The sequence below is a fragment of the Ornithodoros turicata genome, chromosome 3, assembly GCF_037126465.1.
Source record: "Ornithodoros turicata isolate Travis chromosome 3, ASM3712646v1, whole genome shotgun sequence".
NCBI lineage: Eukaryota > Metazoa > Arthropoda > Arachnida > Ixodida > Argasidae > Ornithodoros > Ornithodoros turicata.
Window position 1 is genome coordinate 11484179 of NC_088203.1, and position 8490 is coordinate 11492668.

Here is an 8490-nt window from a genome sequence, read left to right on the forward strand (position 1 = left end):
CACCTAGCAGTCAGACGACGACGTATAGTAAGTATACTTTGAGCGTCTTTTTAACATGTTGAAGCGCAGTTGTCCTTGTGAGCGCCGCCGTGGCTACCGCCCCACGCACGCGGTGAGGCGTCTACTCTTCAGAGACGAGGTGTCACGCGGACGAATGAAACACGAATGGAGTAGGCCAGTTATATAGCTCTACAGGACGAACATGTGATCAAATAAGCGCCCAAGATTTCCCTTTACACGTGAGCAGTACAAATTAAACAAGTCCGAAACATGAGAAGTGGAGAAGGAGCGTACGCAGAACGGCGCCTGTTTGATTGGTCGTGGTTTGAAAAGTAAATGTGGTTCTGCTTATTGGTAGAGCAGTTGTGTCGTGACACATTGCCGTTGTGTTGTGGATTAACTAGTACACTGCTGTGAGCTCGGACAGAGTAAGGCTGGCAGGCTTATTTTCGACATGCTTCAGTACGGTTTCAGATCGATTCCCACTGCGAAGGCAGTGTGCCGGCAAGTACTGTCGTCTATGTTACGCTGTCCATCTTATTAGGCTTCCTTTAAGTGTATCTTGCTGGCACTGTGCGTGTGAAAAAAGAGATTTTGGGAACAGAAAGTAGCAGGACTACGCCGCTTCAACAGCGTGAACTCTAGTTGCAATAAGTGTTCATCCATTTCTCATTTCTCTCGCTAAAGGGCTACCTCAACGCTAGAGACGTCAATGCAGACAACAGCAGTAAGCTATTAGCCACGCATTTCCTGATAAAACAGTTTTATGAAACATAAAAAACGGAAGCGTTGAACCGGTTCGCGAACCGGTTCGGGGCTGCGAACCGGTTTGCGAACCGGTTCGATTTCTGGCGTGGCCGAACCGGAACTGAACCGGAACGAAATCAAAACAACGCGAACCCGAACCCGAACCGAACCCGTATTTTTTGCGGTTCGACACCCTGATTTTTTGGCCCGTATAACATAAAATGTTGCCATCGAATTTATACTGGAGGATTGAACACTGTTTAGTGCTTAGAGGGGCAAAAACAGGTACTGCATAAGTAGTAATTTTCGCGAAATTCACGACCGCCCCTTTTTTTCGCGGATTTAAAATTCCGCGAAATATTCGAACCAATAACAGAAAAACACGTGAACGAAACATGTAAGAAATTTGACCCAGGATGCTGAGCTAACTTATGTACACACGGTTTCTTACGCTATTGCAGCGCATTGCCTAGCAAAGTGTTCAATTCGCCGCTGCAACTGGAGACAGTAGTCCAGCCTTCACGCACGAATCCCGCGCGGATGTAGGCGTCCCGTGATTCCAGTTCCTCGTAAGCCTGTATCATCCAGCAAGCGTGTATGCACTCTGCCACGCGGATGGGCCTTTGTCAAAAGTTGCCGCATCACTATCGAGTGCCAATCGCACCTGCTGGACGCGATGACAAGGATGACGGGAGACAGGCCGATTCGGCAAGGACACAGATACAAGCCGAGTAGGACCCCTTAATAGCAGCCCTTTCAGTCAGAAGTGCTCAAAAGGAAGACAAACCGAACGAGTTATCCAGTTGTGATACCTTTTATTAGCTTCTTCCAGGAAGTTCAAGGTTCAGGGTCGACGCACCGCGGTACCGCAAATTTAAGGTTCCGCGAATAATTGCACAATCCTGGCTCCTCACAAATTTGCAAATTATTGAGCCCTCGAATTTAACCACTTATACAGTATGCAAGATGCGCTTCTTTAAGGCATCGTGGAACACTGTCAACGGCGAACGTTTCCCAAAAAAATTGTTGGCGTAAAAAGTTAAATAATGGCTCCAAACTGACCAAATATTCGCTGCACTCTTTCGTGCTCATGCCGGTCTCTGTTGTGCCCTGGTGACAATAGCCCAACGTCATTTTGACATCCCACGGGATCAACCATCCAAAATGCGGGACGCTTATATGTTGATTTAGTTGTAAATAATGGGAAGTGAGGTCAATTCTAAACATCTTTTCGCTTGTCATTGGCACGAATTAGGTCGAGTTCTGAAGACTTCAAATCATGTAGGCAGTGGAGTTCCCCTCTCATCATCCCAAATAAAGCTGTTGTTGTTTAAATCGTTAACATCTTTTAAAGGATTACAGTAGCATGCAACAGTGCATTTGTCTTTCTGTCCAGTTTGCAGACGAATTGCAAGGAACTGGCGTGACAGGCCAAGTGAGCTCTGTGCTTGCCTCCTGCTATGCTGAGGGCAGTGGTAAAGGATGGCTGCAAGTCTACCAGCTCTTTGTACAACTCGTCACGAGGCTTCTTCACACACTTCGACACTTTTTTGTGGAGGACGCACTCTCATTTGCTGTTCTGCACTTGGACCGGCTACATTCGGTGAGGACGCCAAGGGGAAATTCGCATGCGGCTGCCCGTCGGGCCCACGCTACGGAGACTTTCGCCCCGGAATACCATGTCCCCGACTGCCCGCACTTATCTCGGCGTTCCATAGGGCAATGACCTCTCCGTTCGCTGTCCAAATTTTACACCCGTGACCCAACCTGTTTGTTCAAAAATTCAGCGGCAACAATGACAGCAAAATTCAACAAAGGCATAGTAGTTCCATCCTTAGAAGCAACAGGTTATCGTCAGATAATATGCTGATAACATATCTGTGAAAACTGAGATAAAAGCAAGGTCATAGGTTTATCATTCATCATTTCATAGGCCTACTGCCTCTATTGATGCTGTCTGGCATCAGCATGCTTTGGTGCGCATTAAGATATCATGTTTTTCCTAATCTAAACCTAGAATACCAGATTTTTGCCATGAGACAATATCATAAGCATTTTTGGGTCTAGAATGAAATACATAGGGCCTGATTTTTTTGGGTTATATTTTCCAACAAAATCCGGGGGGTAAATATCAAGTTATATTTTGCTTCACTAATATGGGTATAACCGAGTTGAACTGAACCTGATTCAACCTGATTCTGGTTGAATTGGGTTGGATCAGGCATAAATACACATGACACCCCACTAGACCCAGAGTATCAATATTTAGCCGATGCATCTAAGAGGCAGCAGGGTCTCTGTTTAGACAGTTTGTATGAGCATATTTATGCATTTACGGCAGTTTCCAAAGTTGTGTGTTAGCTGTAAGATAAACACTGTTTTTCCCGATTTGAATTGGGGGTAAATATTGGGCATAATCGGGTACTATAACCCTAAAAAGTCAGGCCCTAAAAATATGCAACAACTAGTCCCGTAATTCTGAGAAAAATGCAACGTGCCCCGGAGTTTATTCCCCGAACACAGGGATACGTTGCTGAAGTCAGGTAGTGTACACCAGCTTGTTAGCACGTTACTTTTATGTTCTATTTATTTAGTTTTTGTTACAAGTTGCTTTGTCGTTTCCGCAAAGTGCCTGAAGCAAGTACGGAGGAACCCGTGTTCCGTCGAAGAGGCATTGGTCACGTGCCACCTTGTGTTCAACCTGGTGGCATTGCGCAGCTCTTGGGTGTGCGACGGCCCTAACCCTATGACGGTGCTCATGGTAGGAACTGCACCTGATGAGCCGCGTTTACGAGAATACGACACAAGCATATCGAATCGAGTCGAAACCCGAGAGAAGACGATACGCCACCATTTACATGGATGCCCATTGGGTCCTGACCGAAGGTGGCTCCACGCCGTGTCACATCGGAGAGTTAGAGGTGCACTTCAGCAAATACTTTCGTTTCCTCGTCCCGTTACCTTCGTACTGAACGTCAAAATAACAATAATAAGTCCAGGGAATGAAGCACTCTTCGAAATAAAACTTCAATACGAGCTATCATGCAGAATCTGCACTTCATCAGGTGAAGATACAAATAGACGTACAGCGGAACCGGGCTATTATAATCTCACACATGTCTAGTTACCTGCCTCTTTACGTTAATTATCTATCCCCCCCCCCCCCCCCCGCGTGCGACGGCACACTTGACAGGACCCCAAACTCAGAATTTATTACCCACCCTCTGTGTCCCCAAGAAATTGTGTGCTTGTGGGAGATGGATTCGATTTCACAACTGGATACGATACGCTTGTGTTATATATTCATGTAAACGCAGCTATGAACACTTGTTGTCACAGATTCATCATTGTCTATTCCTCACTTCAGAGAGGGGTCTCCTCCGCAACTTGTGCCACAATTGCCTACCTGAGCAGACCGAGTTTGTTGCAGCACCTAGTTGAAGTAGGTCATTTCCTTAATTTTCTTAACTTATGACAGGGGCTCAAATGTGTAGCACCCTTGCAATAAGAGAGTAATCCATCTAGCACCGTAGCACTACGTAGCACACTCGAGGGAGCACGACTCTGCTGATTGATGCGAGCTAGAGTGACAGATTCTTCAAATTGGTTTCAACGTGTCATTATCTTGAACGGCCCTAGTACAAGAAAGGCACCGTGACCCACGCCATGCTGGAAGAAGAGCAGAGTCACCCAAAGCGTCAACTGTCCACCGAAGAGGTACCTGACCCGTCCCCGCAACTCTTGGAAGCAAAGACAAAGTAAGGACAAACTAGCTGCATCCATAGTATTTGTGGCAGACATTATTTATTTTGCATCTGTTTAGCCTACTTTTGACAAAAAGAAATAATTTAAAAAAAATGTGTATTCCAGACTGCAGGAGCTCTTGGCCATCTGTCTGAATTGCTGCCAACAGTTCAGTCCCAGCGTGTCCGAGGCAGTCTCGGACCAGGCAAGTATTACTTAAGGTGCCGCGATGGACAAAATGTTTTGTCTTCAGAATCCTACCGAAGTTATGTTACTGAAATCTGCTCCATGGCGTAACATGCGCCGCATGGACTAAAAACACAGATGCACGAGCTGAAACAACGTTCACCGCTTAGCGCTGAAGCAAGGAAGAGTCCAGTATAATTTTGCTTGTAGCTCCGTAACGGAATCAAAATTATGATAACTAGGGCCCGGGTTTTTAAACATTTGCCTATAAATGCTTAGAAACGCCTAAATACAACATTTTCGGGGTCGCCTGCCTTTTTATCGACTCGACTGGATTGTAGCGTATTTTAACATTTTTAGACACCATAAGAGCCTTTTTTTAGAGGTCTAAGTGCGACTGTGGCTTTCAGGTTTGTGCTGAGCGCTGCACTTTGCTTTCCGTTACTGCGTGTTTGCGCCTTTTGTTCCTTTTTTGCGTACATTTGATAAAAAAATTTGGCCTCTCTTGGCCTTTCAAGACCTTCGAGGGCGGAAAACTAATAGTATTATTCGATATAGCGTGTTTCCCAGCTGCTTCAGCATACATGTACCAGACGTCAAAGCTCGTGCGGTACAGTAGCCTTTAAACGAGCAAGTTTTCCTTGATGGAGCTATCTGAAACATCAAGAAAGTCAAAGAGCATACCAGATTAATGTGCTTATTTTTGCATTTTACTGCCTATTTTGGTATTTTGGGGGTCCTGAATGCTTGCCCATTTGCGTCGTTTTTAGTGCCTAAATTTCCGGACCCCAATGATAAGTACTAAATCAACGTAGTGTGTAACGTAATTTGAAGTGAACTTGTTTTTGCATTTTAGTGCCCCTTCAATGGGATAGCAAGCTAAGGCCCCTTTCTGTTTCTAGGGTTTGGACGTCGATCACTGGCAGCCGATCGTCTGCCTGTCCTTTGCTTCACCCTCTCTGGAGCAGGAAGATGCCCTCACCTTTGGCACGCTTCTGGCCGCGGCACACTTGTGCGTCAAGACGCTTACCAAGGTTTGTCATAGAGGCATGCCTAAGCATTTTGGCTTTGTTGTCATTACGGGACAACTGGATTTTTGTAAACATAAATTATATTTCGAGCTGCATAAACTATAGTTAAGAGAAATACTTTAGCAGCCTGGACGTGAATTTGCAGACCGACCGCATGCAGTCACCAGCTGGAAGCAGCAAGCCACCAGCTAGTGCAAGGTCTTTGATTTGTACAGAAAGGTGAGCAGCAGCAGTACTGCGAGTTTAACTAGAGTCCTGCGTTTTAGGGTTAAACCTGGTAAAACCCGTTTTTACCTCCCAGTTGGCGTCACCATTTACTTAAGGTAAAACCTCAAAAATACCAAAAACTAACTTGGCAAAGTGCAAATTGATAGTGATATAGCTACGGCATAGTGCTATGCATATAAAATTCTGTTCTTAAAAAAATGCGACAGGAACTTATCTTTTTTTCCCACTTGGAAACGTACTTTTCCACCCCGTACAGCCCAATTTTACCCTGTTCAAAAAACCCCGGAAATATTATAATATAAATAATAATGAAAATAAAACTCGATTTTTACCTCCCAATTAAAAAAAACAACATAAAACCCGATTAAATGGTTAAAAAGCAAGCGAGCTGCTGGCTAAGATTCATGACGAAAGCCCGAGACTGGGAAAAAGACGAAAAACAGACGACACAACACAAAGTCTCAATATTCATAGATCGTTGAGACTTTGTGTTGTGTCGTCTGTTTTTCGTCTTTTTCCCAGTCTCGGGTTTTCGTGATAGATAAAACCCGAAAACACATGGCCCCCGAGTTTAACCAGCACTGACATTGTGTTCCAAACGTTTCATAGGTCGCTGGTGCTCATGATCCTCGAAGTCAGCCTATCTATATCCACGTCCCAGGCAGTCCTGTACAGATTGCTTCCCAACGTCCCACCACGCGAGAAGCAGTTCCTGTCCCGGGAACTCAGCGCTGAAATGGTACCAATGCTCACCCTGCAAGTTTTTCTCTGGCAAAGTACAACATGTAGAGGGATGCCTCATCGATAAACATTCGACAATTCTTGTGCAGGGTTCCGTGAAAATGCAAGTGCAGCGCCACCTGAGGAGAGGGACGCCAGCCTCGCCCAGCAGTTCCAGGACTAGCTTGCAAGTTCCACCGGACCCCAGCTCAGAATGGGGTCTGGTTCAGCTGTTCATCAACATCGTGGACAAGGTGTTCAAATGAACACAGATAATAGCGCTTTTTATATAATGCTGTTGTGTAAATATGCTCGGAAAAAAATATCATGGAAAGAATGAATTTTAATTAATAACGTAGTCGTAATAATTTTGTATTTTAAAAAATATATCAGAAAATAGGGAACTGTGTTCCTAGACAGCAGCAGGGTGCACAGGTTTCCACCTTCCACATTTTCAATATTTAGGGCGCAAAAGTCCAATACAGAACAGACTGACAGATATATCATAAAATGTGTATTTACACGTTTTACACATCGGTCAAATGTTCATTTTCCATCAGGTGCCACAATGACATGCTGGAACGCGTTACTTGACACACTCAGTGCTGCCAAGTTGTGTGAGACCTGCAACGAGAAATGTAACACATCATTCTGCAGTCACATTTAAAGGTAACAACTACCTTATATACCCTGAAACTACACTGGCTGTTATTGTATGATGAGAACAGCGTCAGGGAGCTCCATACTTTGACCAGCTGGCTGCAACAGGTAACGTACATGTTGGCACTGCTGTGAGGTTACATTTATTGTTACACATACTCGACTGATGTTCGGAGGTATGCCCTCATGCACTCTTTGTCGTAGCGTAGGACATCTATTGGAATGCCGGCTCCTACCTTCAAGAAAAAATGGTAGATGTGGTGAGTGATAATAAGTGGAGTGAGGAAGGTTATGTGGTGATATGGATAGGAAGTACAGAAGTTGGTGCAAATGGAAAAACCATTCCCAAAGGGAATTGCTGTAGTGGCATAGTTTCGAGAAGTAGCAGATGCCGAATGACTGTTTTAAATGGGAAAGGATGTTTGTGGTGAGGGCAGAACAGTATGCACTGTAAGCCTGCAAGGTAAGTAATTAATTGTGCAGATGTAATTAATGGCTAAAAGTCATCTAAATTTGCTTCGAGAGCAAAAATAACCAAAACGACATACTCACTTCGCCATGCAATTGCTTTAATGCAAGCATAATAGCGTACTTGAAAAGTTTAGCGCTCATTTCTGGATGATCCGAGTCCACGAAATTCCTGTAAAAATTCGACGCAACTCTTATCAAGAGAAAACACTCGCGCGGCAGTTTTATTTTTTTAAAGTACACTTACAGTGCTACGTCTAGATAAACGTGTTCTGCCGGAACGACGACATGGAGTACGCCTTTTCCCTCCATTGAGGCTATTTTACCATTAGAGGTATACTACTATAAAAACAAAAATAATATGTAACGGTCTTCTGCTTACGTTAGGCAAATCCTCCTATCGTTTCATGAGCTCTAGGAAAATATGTCGGTGGAACCTCGTCAAATGTCGCACAACGACGAAAATATGTTACACCGCCAGCAGTGCAACATTTAAGTTGTCTGGACCATTGTACTGATTGTAGTATTTCGCTCTTTAATGACAATTTGCATATTTACTAGCCGCGCACGTGCTCCGCACCCTCTCCCCTCTCATGCAGCGAACTGTCAGTCGAAGTCTCGTAGCTGAAGCTTTTCGTTTAAAAAATGTTGTTTTATGACAGAATTGAACTATTATAGGTTAAAATAATATTATTAATAATATAAT

At 44.3% G+C, this 8490-nt stretch overlaps 2 protein-coding genes across 3 annotated transcripts in view; one reads left to right on the plus strand and one right to left on the minus strand.

Annotated features, from left to right (window-relative positions):
* The window catches only part of LOC135388074 (nucleoporin NUP188-like), a 33273-nt gene extending 26246 nt beyond the window's left edge, over positions 1-7027 (plus strand). Inside the window, exons 40-48 of the mRNA XM_064617377.1 lie at positions 2144-2350; positions 3377-3508; positions 4115-4189; positions 4387-4505; positions 4618-4696; positions 5580-5711; positions 5854-5927; positions 6546-6675; positions 6767-7027. Coding sequence (XP_064473447.1) covers positions 2144-2350; positions 3377-3508; positions 4115-4189; positions 4387-4505; positions 4618-4696; positions 5580-5711; positions 5854-5927; positions 6546-6675; positions 6767-6922 — 1104 coding nt within the window. The 3' untranslated portion in view covers positions 6923-7027. The remainder of the gene's footprint in view (positions 1-2143; positions 2351-3376; positions 3509-4114; positions 4190-4386; positions 4506-4617; positions 4697-5579; positions 5712-5853; positions 5928-6545; positions 6676-6766) is intronic.
* Positions 7028-7153: 126 nt separating this feature from the next.
* On the minus strand, positions 7154-8382 carry LOC135388076 (ribonuclease P protein subunit p14-like). Of its 2 annotated transcripts, XM_064617384.1 has the most exons (6): positions 8167-8382; positions 8032-8101; positions 7869-7956; positions 7476-7552; positions 7337-7415; positions 7154-7280 (listed from the first exon to the last, which is right to left on the minus strand). In XM_064617384.1, the coding sequence occupies exons 2-6, from the start codon at positions 8094-8096 to the stop codon at positions 7203-7205; spliced, it is 387 nt and encodes a 128-aa protein (XP_064473454.1). In that variant the 5' UTR covers positions 8097-8101; positions 8167-8382; the 3' UTR covers positions 7154-7202. The 2 variants fall into 2 exon arrangements, with proteins under 2 accessions (XP_064473454.1, XP_064473453.1); XM_064617383.1 differs by having other exon boundaries at positions 8032-8382.
* Positions 8383-8490: the final 108 nt, after the last annotated feature.

Excerpts from the sequence above, each read along its gene's own strand:
- LOC135388076 (XM_064617384.1), bottom strand. The coding sequence starts at position 8,096 with ATGGAGGGAAAAGGCGTACTCCATGTCGTCGTTCCGGCAGAACACGTT. Across the intron at positions 7,957-8,031 it reads GTTTATCTAGACGTAGCACT|GAATTTCGTGGACTCGGATC; the intron begins GTAAGTGTACTT and ends GAATTTTTACAG. Across the intron at positions 7,553-7,868 it reads TAAAGCAATTGCATGGCGAA|GTAGGAGCCGGCATTCCAAT; the intron begins GTGAGTATGTCG and ends TTTTTCTTGAAG.